The sequence below is a fragment of the Aristolochia californica genome, unplaced genomic scaffold (genome assembly GCF_029961685.1).
Source record: "Aristolochia californica isolate CCGP_79_NKW_82.1479 unplaced genomic scaffold, dmAriCali1.0.hap1 SCAF_2, whole genome shotgun sequence".
Lineage (NCBI taxonomy): Eukaryota > Viridiplantae > Streptophyta > Magnoliopsida > Piperales > Aristolochiaceae > Aristolochia > Aristolochia californica.
Window position 1 is genome coordinate 2,220,264 of NW_027181881.1, and position 27,649 is coordinate 2,247,912.

At 36.3% G+C, this 27,649-nt stretch overlaps 1 protein-coding gene and 6 non-coding genes across 7 annotated transcripts; all 7 read right to left on the reverse strand.

The window, feature by feature from the left end:
- Positions 1–914: 914 nt before the first annotated feature.
- Positions 915–988, reverse strand: TRNAI-AAU (transfer RNA isoleucine (anticodon AAU)). The gene has a single exon. It is a non-coding gene; the product is annotated as a tRNA-Ile (tRNA).
- Positions 989–2,436: 1,448 nt separating this feature from the next.
- TRNAI-AAU (transfer RNA isoleucine (anticodon AAU)) lies at positions 2,437–2,510 on the reverse strand. The gene has a single exon. It is a non-coding gene; the product is annotated as a tRNA-Ile (tRNA).
- A 3,836-nt stretch (positions 2,511–6,346) lies between these two features.
- On the reverse strand, positions 6,347–6,420 carry TRNAI-AAU (transfer RNA isoleucine (anticodon AAU)). Its single transcript has one exon. It is a non-coding gene; the product is annotated as a tRNA-Ile (tRNA).
- A 390-nt stretch (positions 6,421–6,810) lies between these two features.
- TRNAI-AAU (transfer RNA isoleucine (anticodon AAU)) lies at positions 6,811–6,886 on the reverse strand. The gene has a single exon. It is a non-coding gene; the product is annotated as a tRNA-Ile (tRNA).
- A 2,314-nt stretch (positions 6,887–9,200) lies between these two features.
- TRNAI-AAU (transfer RNA isoleucine (anticodon AAU)) lies at positions 9,201–9,274 on the reverse strand. The gene has a single exon. It is a non-coding gene; the product is annotated as a tRNA-Ile (tRNA).
- Positions 9,275–9,994: 720 nt separating this feature from the next.
- Positions 9,995–10,068, reverse strand: TRNAI-AAU (transfer RNA isoleucine (anticodon AAU)). Its single transcript has one exon. It is a non-coding gene; the product is annotated as a tRNA-Ile (tRNA).
- Positions 10,069–17,845: 7,777 nt separating this feature from the next.
- LOC137956722 (GDSL esterase/lipase At4g16230-like) lies at positions 17,846–19,317 on the reverse strand. The gene is made up of 5 exons (XM_068804314.1): positions 19,062–19,317; positions 18,830–18,960; positions 18,505–18,750; positions 18,155–18,410; positions 17,846–18,069 (listed from the first exon to the last, which is right to left on the reverse strand). The coding sequence occupies exons 1-5, from the start codon at positions 19,315–19,317 to the stop codon at positions 17,846–17,848; spliced, it is 1,113 nt and encodes a 370-aa protein (XP_068660415.1).
- Positions 19,318–27,649: the final 8,332 nt, after the last annotated feature.

Here is a 27,649-nt window from a genome sequence, read left to right on the forward strand (position 1 = left end):
TAAAAAAGGTTTGTTAAAAACAATTGGCCCAAGCATATCTTGAACTTGCGACCTTCGCGTTATTAGCACGACGTTCTAACCGACTGAGCTAATAAGCCATTACATAAGATTTTTAAAACCAAAAATAAAAATTATAAAAATATTTTTAAATTACAAAAGAACTTAAATCAATAATTAAAAGAACAGAGGAAAAAAAGGTAGGGTTGCAATGGCGCGTCGATAAAATGTCACGTCGTTGTTCATTTTGATTGGTGATGTGTTAGTTGACGTGGTGCCATGTGGCCATCAATGATGACGTATCACGATGGACTTTACAGTTAAGTTGTTGACTAGTCAAAGTTGAATATTTGTAGAATTAAGTCCGAAGTTAGTTATTTTGATAAATATTTTATTAAAATTCCCTGAATACAATGATGAAACATTTACAAAGCATGAGGAGCATACGTCGTGTTCAAATTTGATCATCTGATTTGATCTTCCCAAAGAATCAAGTAATCTTTATTAGTCCCATAGTCGAAGTAACAATTGAATTAGAGTCTCAATGTTGTTGTCATTTGTGTTATGTATCACAAAAAAATTTAAATCTCATATGCTTTTAATCGTCCAAGGAAGTATGACAAAATTGTGGTAAATGTCTGTTTGTTGCTACCTTTACGATGGAATTTGAACCTCATCCCTTTACAAGATTGACAAAGTTTTTCTTAATAAATCCTTTGCTATTTGGAAATTGGCATATATTCATACGCCAAAAATTGGTAGTGCATTAATTAGAAATTAGAACATATAATCCTGCTCGCTCATTTGCACGTCTACGACTACAACCATCAATAGATTTACAGATATAAATGTCACACGTAAACCAAAACCAAAAAAAAAAATAAAGAAAAAAGGGTGGCTACTTTGTTAAAAAAAAATGGCCCATGCAGGTCTTGAACCTGCGACCTTCGCGTTATTAGCACGACGCTCTAACCAACTGAGCTAATAGGCCATTATATAAGATTTTTAAAAGCTAAAATAATTGTTTTAAAAATAAGTTTTAATTACAAAAAAATTAAATCAATAATGAAAACAACATAGGAGAAAAAAGTAGGGTTGCAATGGCGCGTCTATAAAATGACACGTTGTTGCTTATTTTGATTGGCAATGTGGTACCTGACGTGGTGCCATATGGCCATGTCATTTGTGTGATGTATCACAACACAATTTAAATTTCATATGTTTTAAATATCCCAAGGAAGTATGACAAAATTGTGGTAGATGTCTGCTTGTTGCAAGCTGTACGATGGAATTTGAACCTTGTCCCTTTGCAAGATTGACAAGTTTTTTTTAATAAATCCCTTCCTATTTGAGAATTGGCATATATTCATATGCCAAAAATTGGTAATGCATTAATTAGAAATTAGAGCATGTAATCCATCTCGCTCATTTGCAAGTCTATGACTACAACCATCAATAGATTTAAAAATATGAATGTCACATGTAAACAAAAATCAAAATAAAAAATAAAGGAGAAAAGGTTAATTTGTTAAAAAAAAATAGTCCATGCAGGTCTTGAACCTGCGACCGTCGTGTTATTAGCATGACACTAACCAACTGAACTAATAGGCCATTACATTAAAAAATTTAAAACCTAAAATAAATATTTAAAAATAATTTTAAATTACAAAAGAACTTAAATCAATCATGAAAAGAACAGAGGAGAAAAAGGTAGGGTTGCAGTGATGCGTCGCTACAATGACACGTCGTTGTTCATTTTGATCGGCGATGTGGTAGATCACATGGTGCCATGTGGCCATCAATGATGACGTATCATGATGGACTTTATAGTTAGGCTGTTGATCAGTCAAAATTGAGTATTTTTAAAATTAAGTTTGTAAGGTAGTTATTTTGATAAATATTTTATTAAAATTTTTTATTTTATTTAAATTCCCTAAATACATTGATAAAACATTTACAAAACATTAGGAGCATACGTCGTGTTCAAATTTTGCTCATATGATTTGATTTTCCCAAAAAATCAAGTAATCTTTATTAGTCCCTTAGTCGAAATGAATTAGAGTCTCAATGTCGTTGTCATTTGTGTGATGTAATACAAGACATTTTATATCTCATATGTGTTTAACCTTCCAAGGAAATATGACAAAATTGTGGTAAATGTCTCCTTGTTGCTAGCTTTACGATGGAATTTGAACCTCATCCCTTTGCAAGATTGTCAAAGTTTTTCTTAATAAATCCTTTGCTATTTGAAAACTGACATATATTCATACGCCTAAAATTGGTAATGCATTAATTAGAAATTAGAGCATGTAATCCTGTTCGCTCATTTGCAAGTCTACGACTATAACCATCAATAAATTTACAGATATAAATGTCACACGTAAACCAAAACCAAAATAAAAAATAAAGGAAAAAGGGTGGTTACTTTGTTAAAAAAAATGGCCTATGCAGGTCTTGAACCTGCGACCTTCGCGTTATTAGCACGACGCTCTAACCAACTGAGCTAATAGGCCATTATATAATATTTTTAAAACCTAAAATAATTCCTTTAAAACTAAATTTTAATTACAAAAAAACTTAAATCAATAATGAAAACAACAGAGGAGAAAAAAGTAGGGTTGCAATGGTGCGTCTCTAAAATGACATGTTGTTGTTTATATTGATCGGCGATGTGGTAGTTGGCGTGGTGCCATGTGGCCCTGTCATTTGTATGATGTATCACAACGTAATTTAAATTTCATATGTTTTTAATATCCCAAGGAAGTATGACAAAATTGTGGTAGATGTCTGCTTGTTGCAAGTTGTAGATGGAATTTGAACCTCTTCCCTTTGCAAGATTGACAAAGTTTTTTTTTTTTTTTAATAAATCCATTGTTATATGAGATCTGGCATATATTCATACACAAAAAATTGGTAGTGCATTAATTAGAAATTAGAGCATGTAATCCTGCTCGCTCATTTGCAAGTCTACGATTACAACCATCAATAGATTTACAGATATGAATGTCACATGAAAACCAAAATCAAAATAAAAAAGGTTTGATAAAAAAAATGGCCCAAGCATGTCTTGAACCTACGACCTTCACGTTATTAGCACGATGCTCTAACCGACTGAGCTAGTAAGCCATTATATAAGATTTTTAAAACCAAAAATAAAAATTGTAATAACAATTTTAAATTATAAAAAAACTTAAATCAATAATTAAAAGAACAGAGGAGAAAAAGGTAGGTTGCAGTGGCGCGTTGCTAAAATGTCACGTCATGGTTCCTTTTGATTGGTGATGTGGTAGTTGACGTGGTGCCATGTGGCCATCAATGATGACGTATCACGGTGGACTTTATAGTTAAGTTGTTGACTAGTCAAAGTTGAATATTTTTAGAATTAAGTTTGTAAGCTTGTTATTTTGATAAATATTTTATTAAAATTCCCTAAATACAATGATGAAACATTCCCAAAGCTGAGGAGCATATGTCGTGTTCAAATTTGCTCATCTGATTTGATCTTCCCAAAGAATCAAGTAATCCTTATTAGTCCCTTAGTCGAGATAACAATTGAATTAGAGTCTCAATGTTGTTGTCATTTGTGTGATGTATCACAAAAAAATTTAAATCTCATATGTTTTTAATCGTCCAAGGAAGTATGAAAAATTTGTGGTAAATGTTTGCTTGTTTCTAGCTTTACGATGAAATTTAAACTTCATCCCTTTCCAAGATTGACAAAGTTTTTCTTAATAAATCCTTTGCTATTTGAAAACTCGCATATATTCATATGCCAAAAATTGGTAGTGCATTAATTAGAAATTAGAACATGTAATCCTGCTCGCTCATTTTCAAGTCTACGACTACAACCATCAATAGATTTACAGATATAAATGTCACATGTAAACCAAAACCAAAATAAAAAAAAAAGGAAAAAGGGTGGTAACTTTGTAAAAAAAAAGATGGCCCATGCAAGTCTTGAACCTGCGACCTTCGCGTTATTAGCACGATGGTCTAACCAACAGAGCTAATAGGCCATTATATAACATTTTTAAAACATAAAATAATTGTTTTAAACATAATTTTAATTACAAAAAAAACTTAAATCAATAATGAAAACAACAGAGGAGAAAAAAGTAAGTTTGCAATGGCGCGTCTATAAAATAACACGTTGTTGTTTATTTTGATTGGCTATGTGGTAGCTGACGTGGTGCCATATGGCCATGTCATTTGTGTGATGTATCACAACGCAATTTAAATTTCATATGTTTTTAATATCCCAAGGAAGTATGACAAAATTGTGGTAGATGTCTGCTTGTTGCAAGTTGTACGATGGAATTTGAACCTCGTCCCTTTGCAAGATTGACAAGTTTTTTTTAATAAATCTCTTCCTATTTAAGAACTGGCATATATTCATACGCAAAAAATTGGTAGTGCATTAATTAGAAATTCGAGTATGTAATCCATCTCGCTTATTTTCAAGTCTACGACTACAACCATCAATAGAGATAAAAATATGAATGTCACATGTAAACAAAAAAATAAAAAATAAATAAAGGAAAAAGGGTTACTTTGTTAAAAAAATAATCCTTCCAGGTCTTGAATCTGCGATCTTCGCGTGATTAGCATGACACTAACCAACTGAACTAATAGGCCATTACATAAAAATTTTAAAACCTAAAATAAATATTTAAAAATAATTTTGAATTACAAAAGAACTTAAATCAATCATGAAAAGAACAGAGGAGAAAAAGGCAGGGTTGCAGTGGCGCGTCACTACAATGACACGTCGTTGTTCGTTTTGATTGGCGATGTGGTAGCTCACGTGGTGCCATGTGGCCGTCAATAATGACGTATCACGATGGACTTTATAGTTAGGCTGTTGACTAGTCAAAATTGAGTATTTTTAAAATTAAGTTTGTAAGGTAGTTATTTTGATAAATATTTTATTAATTTTTTTATTTTAATTAAGTTCCTTAAATACAATGATAAAACATTTACAAACATTAGGAGCATACGTCGTGTTCAAATTTGCTCATCTGATTTGATTTTCTTAAAGAATCAAGTAATCTTTATTAGTCCCTTAGTCGAAATAACAATTGAATTAGAGTCTCAATGTTGTTATCATTTGTGTGATGTATCACAAGGCAATTTATATTTCATATGTGTTTAACCGTCCAAGGAAATATGACAAAATTGTGGTAGAAGTCTGCTTGTTGCTAGTTCTACGATGGAATTTAAACCTCATCCCGTTGCAAGATTGACAAAGTTTTTTTTTTAATAAATCCCTTGTTATTTGAGAACTGTCATATATTCATATGCTAAAAATTGGTAGTGCATTAATTAAAAATTAGAGCATGTAATCCTGCTCACTCATTTGCAAGTCTACGACTACAACCATCAATAGATTTACAAATATGAAAGCCATAAACCAAAATCAAAATAAAAAATAAAGGTAAAAGGGTTATTTTGTTAAGAAAATAGCCCATACAGGTCTAGAACTTGCGTACTTCACAATATTAGCACGACGCTCTAACCGATTGAGCTAATACACCATTAAATAAGATTTTTAAAACATAAAATAAAAATTTTGAAAACATTTTTAAATGAAAAAAGAACTTAAATCAATAATGAAAAGAATAGAGGAAAAAAAGTAGGGTTGTAGTAGCGTGTCGCTAAAATGACACGTCGTTGTTCCTTTTGATTGGCGATGTCGTAGCTAACGTGGTGCCATGTGAGCATCAATGATAACGTATCACAATGGACTTTATAGTTAAGTTGTTGACTAGTCAAAGTTGAGTATTTTTAAAATTAAGTTTGTAAGTTAGTTATTTTGATAAATATTTTTTAAAAATTCCCTAAATACAATGACGTATCATTTACAAAGCATTAGGAGCATACGTCATGTTCAAATTTTCTCATTTGATTTTATCTTCCCAAAAAATCAATGAATCTTTATTAGTCCCATAGTCGAAGTAATAATGTAATTAGAGTCTCAATGATGTTGTCATTGTGTGATGTATCACAAAGAAATTTAAATCTCATATGTGTTTAATCATGCAAGGAATATGACAAAATTTTGGTAGATGTCTGCTTGTTGCTAGCTCTACGATGGAATTTGAACCTCGTCGCTTTGCAAGATTGACAAAGTTTTTTTTTTTTTAATAAATCCCTTGCTATTTGAGATCTGACATATATTCATACACAAAACATTGGTAGTGCATTAATTAAAAATTAGAGCATGTAATCCTGCCCGATCATTTACAAGTCTACGACTACAACCATCAATAGATTTACAAATATGAATGTCACACGTAAACTAAAATTAAAATAAAAAAATGAATAAAAAAGTTATTTTGTTAAAAAGAAATGGCCCATGCATGTCTTGAACCTGCGACCTTTGCGTTATTAGCACGACGCTCTAACCGACTGAGCTAATAGGCCATTATATAAGATTTTTAAAACCAAATATAAAAATTGTAAAAACTTTTTTAAATTACAAAAGAACTTAAATCAATAAACAAAAGAACAGAGGAGAAAAAGGTAAGGCTGCAGTGGCATGTCACTAAAATGTGACGTTGATTTGTGATGTGGTAGTTGACATGGTGCCATGTAGCCATCAATGATGACGTATCACGATGGACTTTATAGTTAAGTTGTTGTCTAGTCAAAGTTGACAAAGCATTAATTAGAAATTAGAACATGTAATCCTGCTCGCTCATTTGCAAGTCTACGACTACAACCATCAATAGATTTACAGATATAAATGTCACACGTAAACCAAAACCAAAATAAAAAATAAAGGAAAAAGGGTGGTAACTTTGTTAAAAAAAATGGCCCATGCAGGTCTTGAACCTGTGCAATCTTCGCGGTATTAGCACGACGCTCTAACCAACTAAGCTAATAGGCCATTATATAAGATTTTTAAAAGCTAAAATAATTGTTTTAAAAATAAGTTTTAATTACAAAAAAACATAAATCAATAATGAAAACAACAAAGGAGAAAAAAGTAGGGTTGCAATGGCACGTCTCTAAAATGACACGTTGTTGTTTATTTGAATTGGCTATGTGGTAGCTGACGTGGTGCCATGTGGTCATGTCATTTGTGTGATGTATGACAACGTAATTAAATTTCATATGTTTTTAATATCCCAAGGAAGTATGACAAAATTGTGGTAGATGTTTGCTTGTTGCAAGTTGTACGCTGGAATTTGAACCTCGTCCCTTTGCAAGATTGACAAAGTTTTTTTTAATAAATCTCTTCCTATTTGAGAATTGGCATATATTTATAGCAAAAAATTGGTAGTGCATTAATTAGAAATTAGAGCATGTATTCCATCTCACTCATTTGCAAGTCTACGACTACAACCATCAATAGATTTAAAAATATGAATGTCACATGTAAACAAAAATCAAAATAAAAATTAAAGGAAAAAGGGTTACTTTGAGCGTTATTAGCATGACACTAACCAACTGAACTAATAGGCCATTACATATAAAAATTTTAAAACTTAAAATAAATATTTAAAAATAATTTTAAATTAAAAAAGAACTTAAATCAATCATGAAAAGAACAAAGGAGAAAAAGGTAGGGTTGCAGTGGCGCGTCGCTACTATGACATGTCGTTGTTCCTTTTGATTGGCGATGTGGTAGCTCATGTGGTGCCATGTGGCCATCAATGATGATGTATCACGATGGACTTTATAGTTAGACTGTTGACTAGTCAAAATTAAGTATTTTTAAAATTAATTTTGTAAGGTAGTTATTTTGATAAATATTTTATTAAAATTTATTATTTTATTAAAATTCCTTAAATACAATGATAAAATATTTACAGAGCATTAGGAGCATACGTCGTGTTCAAATTTGCTCATCTGATTTGATTTTCCCAAAGAATCAAGGAATCTTTATTAGTCCCTTAGTCGAAGTAACAATTGAATTAGAGTCTCAATGTTGTTGTCATTTGTATGATGTATCACAAAAAAATTTAAATCTCATATGTTTTTAATCGTCCAAGGAAGTATGACAAAATTGTGGTAAATGTTTACTTGTTGCTAGCTCTACGATGGAATTTGAACCTCATCCCTTTGCAAGATTGACAAAGTTTTTCTTAATAAATCCCTTGCTATTTGAAAACTGGCATATTTTCATACGCCAAAAACTGGTAGTACATTAATTAGAAATTAGAGCATGTAATCCTAATCGCACATTTGCAAGTTTACGATCATCAATAGATTTACAAATATAAATGTCACAAGTAAACCAAAACCAAAATAAAAAATAAAGGAAAAAGGGTGGTTACTTTGTTAAAATTTTTTGGCCCATGCAGGTTCTTGAACATTCGACCTTCGTGTTATTAGCACGACTTTCTAACCAACTGAGCTAATAGGCCATTATATAAGATTTCTAAAACCTAAAATAATTATTTTAAAAATAAGTTTTAATTACAAAAAAACTTAAATCAATAATGAAAACAACAGAGGAGAAAAAAGCAGGGTTGTAATGGTGCGTCTCTAAAATGACACGTTGTTGTTTATTTTGATTGGTGATGTGGTAGGTGACGTGGTGCCATGTGGCCATCAATGATGACATATCACAATAGACTTTATAGTTAGACTGCTGACCAGTCAAAGTTGAGTATTTTTACAATTAAGTTTGTAAGTTAGTTATTTTGATAAATATTTTATTAAAATTTGTTACTTTATTAAAATTCCCTAAATACAATGATGTAATATTTACAAAGCATTATAAGCATACGTCGTGTTCAAATTTCCTCATCTAATTTAATCTTCCCAAAGAATCAAGTAATCTTTATTAGTCGCGAATTCGAAGTAACGATTAAATTGGATTCTCATTGTTGTTGTCATTTGTGTGATGTATCACAAGGAAATTTAAATCTTATATGTGTTTAACCATCCAAGGAGGAATGACAAAATTGTGGTAGATGTCTGGCTGTTGCTAGCTCTACGATGGAATTTGAATATTTTCCCTTTGCAAGATTGACATTGATTTTTTTAATAAATCCCTTGTTGTTTGAGAACATGTATATATTCATACACAAAAATCTGTAGTGCATTAATTAGATATTAGAACATATAATCTTGTTTGCTCATTTGCAAGTCTATGACTACAACCATCAATAGATTTACAGATAGGAATGTCACACATAAACCAAAATCAAAATAAAAAATAAAGGAAAAAGGGTTACTTTGTTAAAAAAAAATGGCCTATGCAGGTCTTGAACCTACGACCTTCGCGTTATTAGCACGATGCTCTAACCGACTGAGCTAATAGGCCACTATATAAGATTTTTAAAACTTAGAATAAATATTTAAATAATAATTTTAAATTACAAAAGAACTTAAATCAATAATGAAAAGAATAGAGGAGAAAAAGGCAGAGCTATAGTGGTGCGTCGCTAAAATGACACATCATTGTTCCTTTTGATGGGCGATGTGGTAGCTGACGTGGTGCCATGTGGCCATCAATGATGACGTATCACGATGGACTTTATAGTTAAGTTGTTGACTAGTCAAAGTTGAGTATTTTTAAAATTAAGTTTCTAAGTTAGTTATTTTGATAAATATCTTATTAAAATTTCCTAAATACAATGATGAAACATTTACAAAGTATTAGGAGCATATATCTTGTTCAAATTTTGATCATCTGATTTGGTGTTCCCAAAGAATAAGTAACATCTATTAGTCCCTTAATTGAAGTAACAATTGAATTAAAGTCTCAATGTTGTTGCAAAAATTTAAATCTCATATGTGCTTAACCGTACGAGGAAGTATGACAAAGTTGTGGTAGATGTCTGTTTTTTGTTAGCTCTACGATGGAATTTGAACTTCGTCTCTTTGAAAGATTGACAAAAAAAAATTTATTTTTATTTTTATAAATCCCTAACTATTTGAGTGTACAACTATAACCATCAATAGATTTAAAAATATGAATATCACACACAAACCAAAATCAAAATAAAAATTAAAGGGAAAATGGATACTTTGTTGATAAAAATGGCCCATGTAGGTCTCAAACCTGCGACCTTCGCGTTATTAGCACGACGCTCTAACCAACTGAGTTAATAGGCCATTACATAAATTTTTTAAACCTAAAATAAATGTTTACAAAATAATATTTAAATTACCAAAGGACTTAAATTAATAATAGAAAGAGAGGAGAAAAAGGTAGGGCTGTTGCGAGTGTCTTTGAAATGATATGTCACTGATGTGATAGCCTATATGGATACTGATGTGATAATTTGATGGTGTGGAAGATGTGGCAGCTAACGTGGTGCCATGTGGGCATCAATGCTGACCTATCATGATGGGTTTTATAGTTAGGTTGTTAACTAGTAAAAGTTGTTTATTTTAAAATTTAATTTGTAAATTAGTTATTTCGATAAATATTTTATTAAAATTGGGTATTTTATCAAAATTCCCTAAATAAAATGATTAAACATTTACAAAGCATTAGGAGTATATAAACCTGCGACCTTCGCATTATTAGCACGACGCGCTAACCGACTGAGCTAATAGGCCATTACATAAAAAAATTAAACCTAAAATAATTGTTTACAAAATAATTTTTTAAATTACCAAGGATCTTAAAAAAAAAGAGGAGAACAAGATAGGGCTAATGAGGCATCTCGCTGAAATGACATGTAGCTGTTGTGATAGCCTATATGGATGCTGATGTGGCAATTTGATATATCGCATATGTTCTTTTATATTCGCATAAATTAGTTATTTTGATTAATATTTTTATTAAATTAGGGTATTTTATTAAAATTTATTAAATACAATGATGAAACATTTACAAAGCATTAAGAGCGTACCAACATGCGAAATGCGCTTATGAGGACGATTATCTAACCAAGTGAGCTAACAGGCCTTTACATTAATTTTTCTACTTTTTATTTATTGATTAATTCTTTTTTACTGAGCTGACGAGTTTCCGGTAGATCCGGTGGAAGATGATCTTGTTCCGTCTCTGGCGCCAGGCCTTTCTTCCCCCTCCATTACTACAGTTTTCCATAATGTTAAAATCCTTTTCCCTTTGTTAGGCTAGGCTTCGTTCACTGAAGCTACACTGACAGTTCCAGAAGTTACTTTCCAACCCAAATTTGATTAAATAATGAATTATGATTTATAACAATCAAAGTTCTTTCATCCCCATATTTCTGAAAGCTTCGAAACCTGATACAAAGTATCTGAACTTGACTCCCAGAGAGTCCGATCCTTAAATACAAATTTATCGTGCGCTTTATGCAGCATTGTCTGTAAACCGTTTTTATGAGAAACGGTTTTCTCATTACGTGGTCTCAAACTTTTGGCAGTTGCAACTTCCGGTAGTTGCAACTCCCTCGGTAACATGAAACCATGAACCTTGATGGGAGGTTGGTTTTCGGTTAAGATATGTTTTACGGTCCCCTGTCTCGTCACTCTCATTCCCTTCAGTTCAGTGCCATCGCCGTTGAGTGCCAAGAGATCGAAAGCACCGAGAAAACAGAAACGAAGGAATTTGAAGCGTATGGACGGAGATATGATTTATCTTCCGTTTAATTTATAATGAATATCATATTGTATTAGAAATTCATGTTTAAGACTTACAGTTGGTATCAGAGCAGACCTCTGATCTAGCGTTTTGATTCCGAGAGACTCTGTTCGGTCTCTGTTTCTGTTTTTGTTTTTTAAAAACAAATTCCGCGCTCACGGGCGCCGGGGCTCTGGCATCGGCGACAGCCAGCGTCGATCATGACGCCGGCGCCGGCGACCATTTCGCACGGTTGCTGGCGCAGACCGCCGACGGAGGCTGTCGCAGGACGCTCTCTGTAAGCTCACTGCGGCGGCTGTCTCGTGACGCCTGAGAGCGTCGGAGACTCAGCGCCGACGCCGGAGACCATTCCGACAGGTTTTCCGGCGTCGACGAGTTGAAAGAACACAGGCGGAATGCCGGTGCTCCTTCCTTCTGCGCGCGGCTGGAGATTGAAGACGACCTCTAGCGCGCAGAATCATTTGATTAAATTCATATGGTTATTTTGTAAATACAGGACGAGCTGGCTCGGGATGAGTTTTCTACGACTCGCCGTTCCAACTCGGCAACCGCCACTCAGATCGGGTTGACTCGAAGAAAAAAAAAAATCGAGTCGACTCGGACGAGTTGAGTTGGCTCGCCATTCCTGGGCCGAGCCGACTTGGTGCATAAAATGTGTTGCGCCGGCGGGATTCGAACCCGTGCGGTCGCATATTTATTTGCGCTAGTGACCATTAGGCCACTGGCCATCTACTGTTCAGTATATAGGAAATTATAAATTTATTTCCTCTTACAGTAATGCATTTTTTGACTTATATGTAAATGCATGAAATTAAAGTTATGCATAATATTATAGTTTTCAATTATGCATATATTATGATCATATTTGGTGAATAATGATAACATGTTAGTTTAAAGTTACAATTATGCAATTCATGCTATTCTCATATATTTATGAGATTTAATGTCTAGTGATCCATATAATTTTTATTAATTAGAGAGTAGCCACAGCATCTTTAACTTAATAAAAATTATATATTATGATTAGGATCACATAAAGAATATTAGACATTAATTGTAACTAATTTTACTTGATATAATAAATTTTATCCCACAAGAATTTTTATTATATTTGAGTTTATTAGTTAGGATAAAGTATCAAGTTATTCATAATTTACCCACAGGGATTATGAATTCATAAATAATTTGATAGCTTTATCTTAAAGAAAAATTATAAATTAATTATAATTAATTATACTTAATATAATAAATTTTATCCCACAGGAATTTTTATTATATTTGAGTATATTAATTAGGATAAAATATCAAATTATTCATAATTTACCCACAGGAATTATGAATTCATAAATAATTTGATAGTTTTATCATCAAGTTTACTCATAAAGAATCTTGAATCTACTTGAATTAAAAACATTTAGCCCACAGGCAATGTTTTTTATGTCAGTTGATTTGATTTTTAAGCATGATTTACATTGGTAAAGCATGATATTTTATTCAGGCCTCAATTTTAACATCAACATGTAATTTGTACTTTTATGCAGTTGTACAACCTGCACATTTCTCTGATTTTCATTGTGATATCCCTGATCTTAAGGGAGATAACTATAAGGTCTGGAAAGAGAGAATACTTCTTCATTTAGGGTGGATGGATATAGATTATGCTATTAGGAAAGACGAACCACATGTAATTACTGATACCAGTACTACAGCTGCAATTACACTTTATGAACGATGGGAGCGATCTAATCGCCTTAGTGTAATGTTCATTAAGACTAAAATTGCTGCTGGTATTCGTGGTTCTATTGAGCAGTATGAAAATGTCAAAGACTTGCTGAAAGCCATTGATGCTCAATTTGTCACTTCAGATAAGGCATTAGCAAGCACCCTAATCATGAAGTTCTCATCCATCAAGCACACCAGTATGAGAGGTGTGCGTGAGCACATCATGCAAATGAGGGATATTGCGGCTCAATTGAAAAATCTTGAGGTTGATATGTCAGAATCTTTCGTGGTGCATTACATTCTGAATTCCCTTCCGCACCAATATGGACCCTTCAAAATCTCGTACAACACACATAAAGATAAATGGTCAGTTAATGAATTTTTGACCATGTGTGTTCAAGAGGAAGGGAGACTGGTGATGGAACAAGGAGAAAATGTCATGATGGCAACACATGGAAAGGGCAAGTATCAAGCCAAACAAAAAGGGAAGGGTAAAATATCCCCCCAAGCTGGTATTAAGAAAGATTCCAAGTGTTTTTTCTGTAAAAAGAAGGGACACATGAAGAAGGAATGTGCCAAGTTTCAGAAATGGCTTGCTGACAAAGGTACACCAACCTCATTTGTTTGTTATGAATCTAATATGGTTAATGTCAATAATTACACTTGGTGGATTGATTCTGGATCAACAATCCACATCTCGAATTCCTTGCAGGGTTTGCAAAACCTAAGGAAACCAGTGGGAAGTGAGCATCAAATATTCTCAGGAGATCAGATGAGCTCACATGTGGAAGCTATAGGAACTTGTTATTTAACTTTAAGTAGTGGCTTTGTTTTAAAATTAGAAAAGACCTTTTATGTTCCAAGTTTCTCCAGAAACTTGATTTCAGTTTCAAGACTTGTACCTTATGGATATTCTTTTAACTTTTCAGACTCATCTTTCAGTTTATATTATAAGTCTGATTGTGTTGGGAATGGTACATTGTCTGATGGTCTTTATAGCATTAATTTACAAAACAATGCCGCTTACGGTTCAATGCATGTTCACACTGGTAATAAAAGAAGTGTTATTAATGAGGATTCCTCTACATTATGGCATCGGAGATTAGGTCATATCTCCAAAGATAGAATTAAAAGATTAGTGAATGAAGGGGTACTTAATACTCTGGATTTTACTGATTTTGAGACTTGTGTGGACTGCATTAAGGGAAAGCAGACTAACAAGTCAAAGAAAGGTGCTAATAGGAGTTCAACCATATTAGAGATCATACATACTGATATATGTAGTCCAGACATGGACTCACATGGTCAGAAATACTTCATCTCTTTTATAGATGATTCCTCACGATACATGTATCTCTACATGCTTTATAACAAGTATGAAGCTTTAGATGCCTTTAAGATCTTTAAGGCTGAAGTAGAGACACAATGCGGTAAACAAATTAAGATCGTGAGATCAGATAGAGGTGGAGAATACTATGGTAGATACACTGAGAGTGGACAAGCACCTGAGCCATTTGCAAAGTTTCTTCAAGAACATGGGATTGTTGCCCAATATACCATGCCTAGTTCTCCGGACCAAAATGGTGTAGCAGAAAGAAGAAACCGAACATTATTAGGCATGGTGCGGAGTATGCTTAGCAACTCCAATCTTCCTAGATCCTTGTGGCCTGAAGTACTTAAGACGGCAGTGTATATATTAAACCGAGTTCCAACCAAGGCTGTTCCAAAAACGCCATTTGAATTATGGAAAGGTTGGAAACCGAGTTTGCGACATATGCGCGTTTGGGGATGCCCGTCTGAAGTGAGAATTTATATTCCACAAGAAAAGAAGTTGGACCCAAGGACCATTAGTGGGTATTTCATTGGATATGCTGAAAGGTCTAAAGGTTACAGATTTTATTGTCCATCTCACAACACTAGGATAGTGGAATCAAGAAATGCCAAATTTCTTGAAAATGACTTGATCAGTGGGAGGAATCCAACTCGGAACATAGTTTTTGAGAAGGATTATTCAGAATCTCAACCTTCCACCTCAAGTGATAGATTGGTTATTGTTCACCGCACCCCTCAAGTACAAACTGGTGTTGAACAATCAATCATTGAAGTTCTACAAATTGCTGACAACATTCCAGTAGATCAAGTTCTTCAAGAGTTGCCAAACACTTTTGAACAACTAGTTGAACCACTTAATTCTCAGGAAAATGATGGTTCTACATTAAGAAGATCTACTAGACTCAGGAGATCAGCAATTCCTGATGATTATATAGTGTATCTGCAAGAATCTGACATTGGAACCGCAAATGATCCTATGTATTTTTCAGAAGCCATGAGTTGCAAAGAATTAGAATTATGGTACAATGCCATGAAGGAAGAGATGAATTCTATGAAGAGTAATGACGTTTGGGATCTTGTTGAGTTGCCTAGTGGATTTAAAGCCATTGGATGTAAATGGGTCTTTAAAACAAAGAAAGACTCATTAGGCAACATTGAGCGATACAAGGCAAGACTCGTTGCTAAGGGATTCACTCAGAAAGAAGGAATCGATTACAAGGAAACTTTTTCTCCTGTATCTAAGAAAGATTCCTTGCGCATAATTTTGGCATTAGTAGCCCATTTTGACTTAGAGTTGCAACAAATGGATGTGAAAACGGCATTTCTCAATGGAGATCTAGAGGAGGAGGTTTACATGAAACAACCTGAAGGATTCCCCTCTAGTGATGGTGACCAATTGGTTTGCAAGTTAAAAAAGTCAATATATGGATTAAAACAAGCATCCCGCCAATGGTATTTGAAATTCCATAATGTAATTTCTTCATTCGGGTTTGTAGAAAACATTATGGATCAATGTATATACCAGAAGGTCAGTGGGAGTAAAATTTGTTTTCTTGTTTTATATGTGGATGACATTTTGCTAGCAACCAATGATAAGAGTTTTCTACATGAGGTGAAACAATTTCTCTCTAACAATTTTGATATGAAGGATATGGGTGAAGCATCTTATGTCATTGGCATTAAGATTCATAGAGACAGATTTCGAGGTATCTTAGGTTTGTCTCAGGAAACCTGTATTAATACAGTGTTAGAGAGATTTCAGATGAAAAGTTGTTCACCAAGTGTAGCTCCCATTGTGAAGGGTGATAGGTTCAATTTGAACCAATGCCCGAAGAACGACCTTGAAAGGGAACAAATGAAGGACATTCCATATGCTTCTGCTGTTGGAAGCCTAATGTATGTTCAAGTCTGTACAAGACCTGATATTGCATTTGCTGTTGGGATGTTGGGGCGATATCAGAGTAATCCCGGGTTAGACCACTGGAGAGCTGCAAAGAAAGTCATGAGGTACCTTCAAGGAACCAAAGACTACATGCTGATGTATAGGCGGACGGACAATTTAGATGTCATTGGTTACTCAGATTCTGACTTTGCTGGCTGTGTTGATTCCCGCAAATCAACATCAGGATACATTTTCTTGTTGGCCAGTGGAGCAATATCATGGAGGAGTGCAAACAGACTTTGACCGCCACGTCGACTATAGAAGCCGAGTTAGTTTCCTGTTTTGAGGCGACTTCACATGGTGTATGGCTTAAGAGTTTCATTTCTGGGCTTAGAATTATGGATTCTATCTCTAGGCCATTAAGAATATATTGCGATAATTCAGCTGCTGTTTTTATGGCCAAGAATAACAAAAGTGGAAGTCGAAGTAAACACATCGACATTAAGTTTTTGGCCATAAGAGAACGTGTTAAAGAAAAGAAAGTGGTCATTGAGCACGTCAGCACTGACTTTATGATCACAGATCCTTTGACTAAGGGCATGCCACCGTTTAAATTCAAGGATCATGTTGTGAATATGAGACTTGGTTCCATTATGTAAATTTTTTCATTGTATGAACAATGTTATTTCAGTGAAATTCTTAAATTAATGTGATGTTTTTTCTCATATTTATGTGCACTTTAATTGTGAGAAAATTCATCTGTGTTGGACCAAGAGTAAACATAGGGTTTATTCATAAAGTATAAGTAATACATACATAGTAATACATGGAAGATAATACTCGTCATTAGAGGACCTATCGCCATGATTCATGTATTTATTACTTAAATTCAGATTATCGATGGGTTTAAGATTATATTAGAAGTTTGGACCAAGTGGGAGAATGTAAACCGTTTTTATGAGAAACGGTTTTCTCATTACGTGGTCTCAAACTTCTGGCAGTTGCAACTTCCGACAGTTGCAACTCCCTCGGTAACACGAAACCATGAACCTTGATGGGAGGTTGGTTTTCGGTTAAGATATGTTTTACGGTCCCCTGTCTCGTCACTCTCATTCCCTTCAGTTCAGTGCCATCGCCGTTGAGTGCCAAGAGATCGGAAGCACCGAGAAAACAGAAGCGAAGGAATTTGAAGCGTATGGACGGAGGTATGATTTATCTTCCGTTTAATTTATAATGAATTTCATATTGTATTAGAAATTCATGTTTAAGACTTACATTGTCTGTTTAGAATATATAGCTAAAATGATAATGAGAGTAAAAAGGATCGGATGCATTTGCTTCTCTGATCAGGCCTTCCAATCCGCCTTTCCCTGATGTCAAAGTTGCAGAAGCTGACGAACATTCATGGGGAAAACATCTTTCGAGTTTCCATCAACCAGTCGCTTGGCGATGATGATGTTAGCGGCGTCCGAAGGGTGGTAGGCATCCCAAAAGACATACTTGGACCTGTCCACACAAACAGACGACGTGGGACCGCACGGCACCAAACCGCCAAACCTTCCGGCGGAATGGCAGCACGCGGAGTTTGCATTTTCAAATCCTGCAAAAACGAAGATTTTGGTAAATGGATCGTAATGGGAACGAAAGAAAAAGAAAAAAGTTTATTTTTGCAATTTTGGTAATACCGTAGCTGTAGTAGTTTTGAATGATATCTGATACAATATTGTATACATCTACGTACACAAACGATGCTTCTTTGAGGTTTTGGCTCAGTTCTGCGACTAGATTCTTCAACTGGTTGTTGAAGGATTGGGCTAGTTGATTAGGGAGGGTGGCGCAGTTTTCTCCTGCGTTTGGGTTCATATCCCTTTGGTATGGAATGCAACCAATGGGTCCTACGTTCACAATCACGAGTTTCCTGGCTTCCAACTTGTACAGTCTCTGCGAGGAAATTACAGCAGAAAAGATATCAGATGAACGAAGAGCTGCTAGTACAGAGAAATGAACAGAGACGAGAGGGAGATCGAGGAAACACCGTTATTTGGAGTCTGAATTTTGAAATCATGGACCCTATGAACTTTTCCGGCGGTATCGATTTTCTCTGACGTCCCGATACTGTGGGAGTGAGGTAGTTGTTGATGAAATCGTTCGAGCCAATCACTACGGAAAAGAGAGCCTTCTTGAGCAATTTGGAAGGTGCCGGTGGTCCAACCATTGAGATTATCTCTTGCCTCGTGTTCTCAAAATTATCAACCTGCGCGTCCATGTTCAGCCGACCGCCCTAATACACAGTTACGACAATGACAGTAAGCACAGTGCCATGAAGTTCTTCCAAGCAAGTTCTGAAGAACGAAACTTACAAAAATATGTCCTGTTTCGTTAAGAATGCCGCCGCCTCCAGAAGCGTAATTAACCCCAGTAAGGATTGTATCTCCGGCAGTTGTTGGAGCCAAGTAAGGAGGAATGAAATGTGGAAAACCAAGCTCTTGACCTGCTTAATCATGTTTAAAGAGAGTAAGAAGAAGCAACAGAGAAGAATGGCAACCCGAAACAGAACGAGAGATGGAAGAAGCAGAAGTTACAGAAGCTTGCCTACAATGTCTGGAATAGTTCTGCCATTGGTGAAACGACCCGTCGGGATTCGATACGGTAGGAGATCAATCCCATTCGGGGCGTAGTTGGCTTTTGAGAGCGAAGCTAGGTAGTTGTTGTTTCCGCTGTCGACAAGTGAATCTCCAAAGACGTACGAAGCAGGAAGGTCATTTGCAGAGCATGATCCAAACAGAGAAAACCCCACCATGGCCGAAAGAAACGCGGGGATGATATTGAAACGACAGAAGAGAGCCATGACTAAGAGCGTAAGTACAAGCGGATGAAGGAAGAAAGAATGGGCGAGGTATAAGTAGGTTCACACCAGGAAAGTTACCGAAGCTTGAACCTTGCGCAACAGGGTTCAAGACAAAAAGCCCAAAATTAAATGTAGCGGTAATGCGAGTGACCTTCATCTTCGTCGCAACCGAGACGCTTGTGCTGAAATAGCAAAAGACCAACTGCAAGATCGGTTTTTAAAAAGCTCCTTCGCCATTAATAAATTCAAGATCTTTGTAACAATTCCTTAACAAACTGAAAGATCCATTACCCTCGTGCAGGAAATCTGAAAGCAACAGACAGATCCAGGATGGAAGACCCCAAAGAAAGCAAGAGGTTTGAACTGTACCTAGTAGAAAAGATTATGAAGACACAGTTCCGGGACTCGAGAGTCAAATACCAGGAAAAATTAACAAATAAGCGGCCATCCCTGAGAGATTAAAAATTTGACGAGCAGAGACAAGGGTTCACAACGGTATCAGCTGTCTACCCTTTTGCCCTGTCGTATATGGAACACTTGTAAGGACTAGCGAAATCATCATCAAATCCGGGTTATCCAGTTCAGAACGCAATTGAGTTGCAGGTTTTATGCAGATCGAGTTTCTGCAGATTTTGTGATTATCAACGATTAACGGGTTTCAGAACTTCAAATTTGGAAGAGGTTAGTTTTGAATTTGATTAGATTACAGTGAAACTAAACTTTCTCCAGGAAACAAACAGAACAATTTAAAAACTCTCAAAGCCAACGGCTCCTTTCGCTGTCACGCGCTTTCGGCAAACTGGCAACTGTTGGCATCAGTTTCCTCTCTTTGGCTTCTAAATCGAAAAAATAGAAAAAGAAATAAAAGATCCATTAAATACGGCAGCAGGGTAGATGGGCAAACTAACTGTAACAGAGCAGGACTCTTTCCTGGTGAAGGTAGTATTAAACTACAGGAATGAAGCCAACGAGGTAGAAGCTACCACTATCGTCTATGAAAAAGCTCCCTTATTGAATGAAACTGGTGAGAATCTACGGGGACGGTTGGTGATGCATGACTGAACATCCAATAGTACAGACTTGTGTAAGACTTGCTATGATTTTCGAAAGTTTTTAACAAGTTATTTCCTTAATCTATTCAATCAGGTTAACAAATAGGAATTTGGTGTTTTTATCTGGTAGTTGTTGGCAGGGTAGGTGCGCCCATTTCAGAGTTAGATTTTGTTAGTTGGTAGTTGTTTGCTGGGCATGTGAGCACCTTCTGATTTCTTGAATGCAAAAATAGTAACAAAGGCAGATCGGCACCAGGCTCTCTTAATTGTATCTTGGGCATCATACCTCTTTACTCTTGAGGCATTCTTCAGGCATTAGTAGACATGTCACTCAAGTTCTTGCTCTGAGATACCTTGTGTTTGGGGGATGAATCTGTTTTATTATCAACGTCGATGATATCGAAGATCATAATTTTTTATGTTCTCCTTTGAAGTGCACTTGATGGTCTCCTTCCTTTGGACTTCTGCACACGGACCAAATTAATAGAGAGAGAGTGGTAGAAGACGGCTATGGCAGAAGATTGCTTTAACTGGAATATAAGGCACTGATTACAAATATCACTTCGTTTCTTGTTTTTTCCAAGGTCTTACACATGAACTGCAACCTTTGTTTTAAAATTACTGTAACATGTACAGAAGCATTGGTGTTGAATAGTCAGTTGGGTTCACCAAAGGGGTTCACTGGTTCTTCAAGTCATTAGCTATGGTGCCCAAATATTCTTGCTAAAATAGGCTCTGTTGGTCAAATCTTCATTAGTGAGGGTGCAAGTGGCAATGGATGATATTTGCAGACCCTGCTCAGATCTCACATGTTCAGTTTGGTAATGTCATTCCATGAGGAAATAAATCCTGGAGTGAGAATTTGGGAGCTTATATTGGACAGGAAACTTCGGTTCAGAACCATTGTCTCACCAATAGTCCTTGCAAGAAATAAAATCCTTCTCTGAAGTATTGAAAGACGTTTCCGTCTCTCAACATTTATCTCCGGATTGAAAATTCTGGACATGAGCTTCGCAGCTGAGTGACAATCTTGGCAAATTTTAAGGTTCTTTACTATCCTAATTGTAATGCGGCCCTTGTGCTGATAAGCCCAAATGCAATTGCCAATTTCTCACTGTGATAAGTAACTGCATGTTCTTCCTCTTCCTCTTCCTCTTCAATATCAAACAAGACTGGGACAATATTTGGAAAGTAGCCTACAAGTTTCAATCTTGAAGCAATTACATCTAAAATCAAGTATATTTCCTTGGCGCTGGGGTGTGATTTATCACCTACACAAAATTCATGGACAACGTCATCAACTTCAATTAAGCTCTGTCCTGGGATCTTTGATATGCCTTTAGATGTCATCAATGTTCTCACTTTCTTAGCATCATCCCAACTTCCATAGAATCATAGAAATTAGCCAATAGCACCTAAACACCTCCATCAGTTGGAGTGGGCTCAACAAGGTGTTTGACTACAATCTCTCCTGTATCGGCCTTTCTATGTGTTGAATAAATTTCACAAACACACCCATAATTCTGCTAATCTATTCAATCCATATTCTGAATACATACCATAGCATCTGGCAAATTCACTTTCTCATAATAAAATATACAAATTGAGTTCACAAACAAAGTATTAACAAAAATAAAACTTAAGAGAAAAAAGGGAACCTCCTTTCTGTGCACACAGACACTGTTCAACTGCAACGTTACTCCTCGACCCCTCTGTCCAGCAAAGGCAAGCCACCATGGCTCTCTCCTCTCCGGTAACAACGTCGGTGTCCAACCCTGACCTCTTCCGACAACGGTCCCGAGTCCCGAGCTCCGGCTACGGCAACAACAGCAAACAACACTATTCTCTGTTCTGTCAACAACAACAAACAACACTATGTTCTCTATTCCAGCAACAATGAGCCTTTGCGGCTCTCTCTTCTGCGGCAACTACGACGATGACGACATCGGCAACAGGACCTTCCCTTCCAGCACCGGCGATGCATTTCTCTTGCCCTAGCTCCCCTTTTTTTTTTCTCTCGCGTATTTTCCCCCTCTCTATTTCTCGCGCACACTGCCGCTATAACCCCATTTCTATTACCCTTATTTGTAACCTACTGTATCTCTTATGCCCGATGCACTGTGCGTCAACACTTAAACACAAAAGGGTGGGCCCACACGGGCTGGGCCCGCTGGTGTTGATTCTCAACACTCCCCCTCAACACCAGCCCTCATGCCTAGATCATGTGTCATCAACACGGTCACACATCTTGACCTCCTCATCTTTTGGCCTTTCATCTCTCTCAACATCAGGAGTACCTCTAGGCTCAGACCTTCTGTATGGGCTGGGACCACGGCCATACTTAGGACTAGGCCGCTCAACTCTTAGTTTCTTTTCTTTCAACTCTGTTTCTGTTTGTGGTCCTATCTGAATGACAGAAACACGCCTAGAGAGTTTATCAATTCTTTCATTGAGCTTCTCTCTTTCATACTCTTGCTCAGCAACCTCAATCAAATTCTTGATTTGAGCCACCCGCTTATATATAGCTTCTTGTGTACTTCCATCACCAACAATAGTGATTGCATCCTTGGTGAGCATCACTTTGGCCGCATGACCAAGGACCTCTTTGTCAGCTTTATCAAGAGACAGACAACCTTCATCTCTAATCATAGTGGCTCCAGTCAAAATAGCAATATCATCCAAGTACTGACTCTTTCTTTTACCAAATCCCAGTGCTTTAAGTGTAGCAATTTTAAGGCACCTCTAAGCTTGTTCACAACAAGGGTTGTCAGAGCTTCTTGTTCAATATCCTCAGCAATTATCAAAATAGGATATCCTCCCCGAAGAGCATCTTCCAAAACATTGATCAAATCTCTAGCATTGGTAATATTCCTGTCCACAAGAAGCAACTAGCAATTCTCATATTCAACAGCCATCTTTTCACTGTCAGTAACAAAGTACGGAGAAATATAACCACGATCAAACTGCATTCCCTCTACAACATAGAGGCTATTCTCAACACTTTTTCCTTCTTCAAGTGTCACCACACCCTTCCTTCCAACTTTACTCATTGCTTCAGCAATCATGTTTCCTATCTCATCGTTGTTTCCGGCACTGACAGCTGCAACATCTGCCAGTTCACACATACTGACAGAAACAGGAATAGCTTCAGCATTGACACCACCATTCTCATGATTATCCAATACCCTAGTGGCTTCAACAAGGGCCCTATCACCATTTAAAATGTCCACAACCTTTCCACTAAGGTAAACACCTTGGGAACATGCAAAAGTATCAGATTGTTGCGTCTCTAGCTTCAATTCATCCTCAATAGCTGTAGGCTTCAGTGTTTCAGTTACCATGACAAAAGGCATCTCTTGGGCAATTGATAGAGAGTCAGTAACTCTAAACTCAACATTTTCTTTTTTTTCTGACTTATCTTCATGATCCCCCAGACTGTCCCACTCATCCACCGAAAACGTAGAAATTCGAACTCTGTCAAATCCCTTCACAAGAATTTGATCCACTATAGTATTCACATCACTCTCCTCATCATCTTCATCCGTTTCAACAAAATCTACAATTGTGAAGAAACCTTCTTCATCTCTCTCAAATTCCTCTTCTCTTTCCCTTTTCTTCAACATATCATCACTTATCTGTTCAGGTGTTGTTACAGTGAGAGCTAATTCTTCTTCCCCCATAACAAAATGTGCTTCATCATCCCACTCCTCTTCAATCTTCTCCGGAGATGTGTAAGTGGCAGTGTTACCTTCAACAGACTGTTTCTGGGACCAACAATTTCTCGCTATGTGGCCCATCCTCCCGCAGTTGTAACACTTGACATCAAACCTTCTATTATTTTCACGATTCTTCGAAGCTCCCCCTTGACGAGAGCTTCCCTCTTCTTAGTGATTTTTCTGATAAGAGCTTCTCTCTTCTTGGTGACTTTTCACCTTGTCACCATCCTTTCTAGACCCACTACCAGTGTATCGCTTGACATTACCTCTGCTCTTGCTAGTGTAGAGTGCTTCCTCCTCACTTTTCAGTGAGACTTCTCCCATTTTCTTAGCCAAGGCTTCTTGACCAGCAAGTAAATTTTCAAACTCAACAATTGATGGTGGAGTCGGTCATCCCTGTATAGCGGCAATGAACCCTCGATATTTGGGTCTTAGACCATGGGTAATTATCCTCTTTATCCTGGTTTCCCCAATGGGAGCTTTTGGGTCTAATCTGAAATTTCCCGACATATCAACTTCAACTTGTGGAAATATTGAGCAATGGTCATGTCGCATTGCGCCGTTCATAACAGCTCGTTCTCAAGTAGTTGCAACCTTACATCATTCTTCTTCGAGAACAGTACAGCGAAGATGTCCCATGCTTCCTTCGGTGTTTTTGTATCCCGAATGTGTTCCAACATTTCTTCTTCAACTGTGGTCTTTAAAGCAAACATTGTTTTGCCTGCTTTAATTTTTCATTTCCGCAGGGTCCCATTGGCATCCTCTGCCATTGGTTGTGTAGTTTCATTGCCACCAACAACCTCCTACAGGTCTTGACCTTGTAGGTAAGACTCAATACATGTTGACCACGTATTATAGTTTTTGTGGTTGAGCTTCTTGACTCCTCCACCCACATGAAAGTCATTCATCATGTGGCACAACTTTACTCTACCCAACAACCTCAGATAACAGCAACCTTGCAGAGTGCCTTACTGTTTACACCTCAAGATACCTTCACCAAACAAAATAACGGTCCCTGACCGTCCCGTTCTGATACCAATTGTTGAATAAATTTCACAAACACACCCACAATTCTGCTAATCTATTCAATCCACATTCTAAATACATACCATAGCATCTGGTAAATTTACTTTCTCATAATAAAATATAAAAATCGAGTTCACAAACAAAGTATTAACAGAAATAAAACTTGAGAGAAAAAAGGGAACCTCCTTTCTATGCACACAGACACTGTTCAACAGCAACGTCGCTCCTCGACCCCTCTGCCCAGCAAAGGCGAGCTACCACGACTCTCTCCTCTCCTGTAACAACGTTGGCGTCCAACCCTGACCTCTTCCGACAACGGTCCCCGAGCTCCGGCTACGACAACAGCAACAAACAACACTGTTCTCTGTTCCGGCAACAGCAGCAAACAACACTCTGTTCTCTGTTCCGGCAACAACGAGCCTCTGCGGCTCTCTCTTCTGCGGCAACTACGACGGCGACGACACCGACAGCAGGACCTTCCCTTCCAGCACCGGCGACGCACTTCTCTTGCCCTAGCTCCCCTTTTTCTTTTCTCTCACGTATTTTCCCCCTCTCTATTTCTTCTCGCATACACTGCCGCTATAACCCCATTTCTATTACCCTTATTTTTAACCTACTGTATCTCTTATACCCGACGCACTGTGCGTCAACACTTAAACACAAAAGGTGGGCCCGTTGGTGTTGATTCTCAACACCAAGAAGGATTCCTCATAGGACTGCATTAGGTTTCATGGGCATGCTTTGAACCAAGGATAGTGCTTCTTCCAAAAGGCCAGCTCGTCCAGACGAATCGATCAGACAACCATAGTGCTCAATTTGAGGCTGGATCCCTTATGTTTTTCTCATTGCATCAAAATAATGCCTACCCATGTGCACAAAACCCCTATGGCTACAGGCACAGAGAACACCCATTAGGCTTCACCCCAGCAATTTCCATTTGACCAAACAGCTCCAAGGCTTTATCACCATGACCATTTAGAGCTAGCTCTCCAATCATAGATGTCCAAGAGAAGAGAACTTTTGAGGTTAAACTATCAAAGATCATAAATGTATTTTTTTAATACATATCTATGAGAGCAGTCCTAATAACTGAATCTACCTTCATCTTGCTTCTATCTCTGTACATGTGGAAACGCTTGCCTAGCTCTAAGGCTCCAAGTTGAACACAGGCTGATAGAACACTCACAATGGTCACCCAATTTGGCTCCACTCTTGCTCTCTTCATCTCTTCAAACAAAAATAGCGCCTCATTTGGTCGGTCACCTTGAGCATAAGCAGTTATAATGGCACTCCAAGAACTCATCAAACAGTTTGCAAGGGAAAGTGAAATACAATGAAAAATACTTTTCCTGGGGAAAGTGAGAGGGAATGTAAAGTAGTTGTTTGTGTTAGTGTGCGCAATGGAAAGTGCAGTGTAAAATACTTGTTTGTGTTAGTGTGCGCAATGGAAAGTGTAGTATAAAGTACTTGTTTGTGTTAGTGTGCACAATAGAAAGTGTGGTGTAAAATGCATATAGATTATTTATTAAATAAAATATTTTGATATATCTGACTATCATAAAATTAAATTAATATTATTTAATAAATAAAATATATTAAATATAATAATTAAAAAATGCTTACTTTTATATTATTAATATTGTAATCAAATTTTAATTTTTTAATATAAAAATATAAAATAATTACACAAATATCGCAATAATAAAAATAAAAATAATAAAAATATAACACAATCACCTTTTTAATAAAAAAATTATATTTGTTCATACAAAAGTACAACATAAAAAATATTTAGTGACATTAAAACATAATAGTTAATAATTTTGCCACATCTGAATTGTTAAAACATCTCGATAATATGATGCTCTTGCAGATTGTACTGCAGACTCCCTCTGAGTACGTGCGACTAAAATAAAAAAAAAAAAAAAGATAAGTGAATATAATAAATAAATAAATTATTTTTTAATAACATAAGATATATTTTAACATTAAAAACCACTAATTTAATATAATAAATAAATATATATTTATCAATAACATAATGTATTTTTATGTATTATTAATTAATAACATATTGTCACAAAATTTAAAACCATTGGTTTAATTAATTATAGCAATGGGATAATTAAAATATATTAATATAAAAATTATAAAATAAATATATTAAATAAGTAAATATAATTATTTTATAAATAAAGAATATAAATTATTATTTTTACGACGGTTTAATTTCTCCAAGAGTACACCGAGAGGGAGAAGAGAGGGAGGCTGAGAGGCTCTACGGCAGAGGCTCGGCCTCCCGTGCTCTGCGACGGAGGTCAAGAGGGAGGCCAACAGAGTAGAGAAGCCGAAGGTTGCGAGAGAGAAAAAAAAATCTCTGAAACCTCGTTCGATAGAGGTTCCTCCTTGATTCTCCCCGACAACGAGATGTATTTGAACGATGGTAAGTGAAATCCGAGCTCGAACCCTCGAATTTCACTTACCATCGTTTTATGTCTAAAACGGGGGAAAGCGAAATACGACTGTATTTCACTTTCC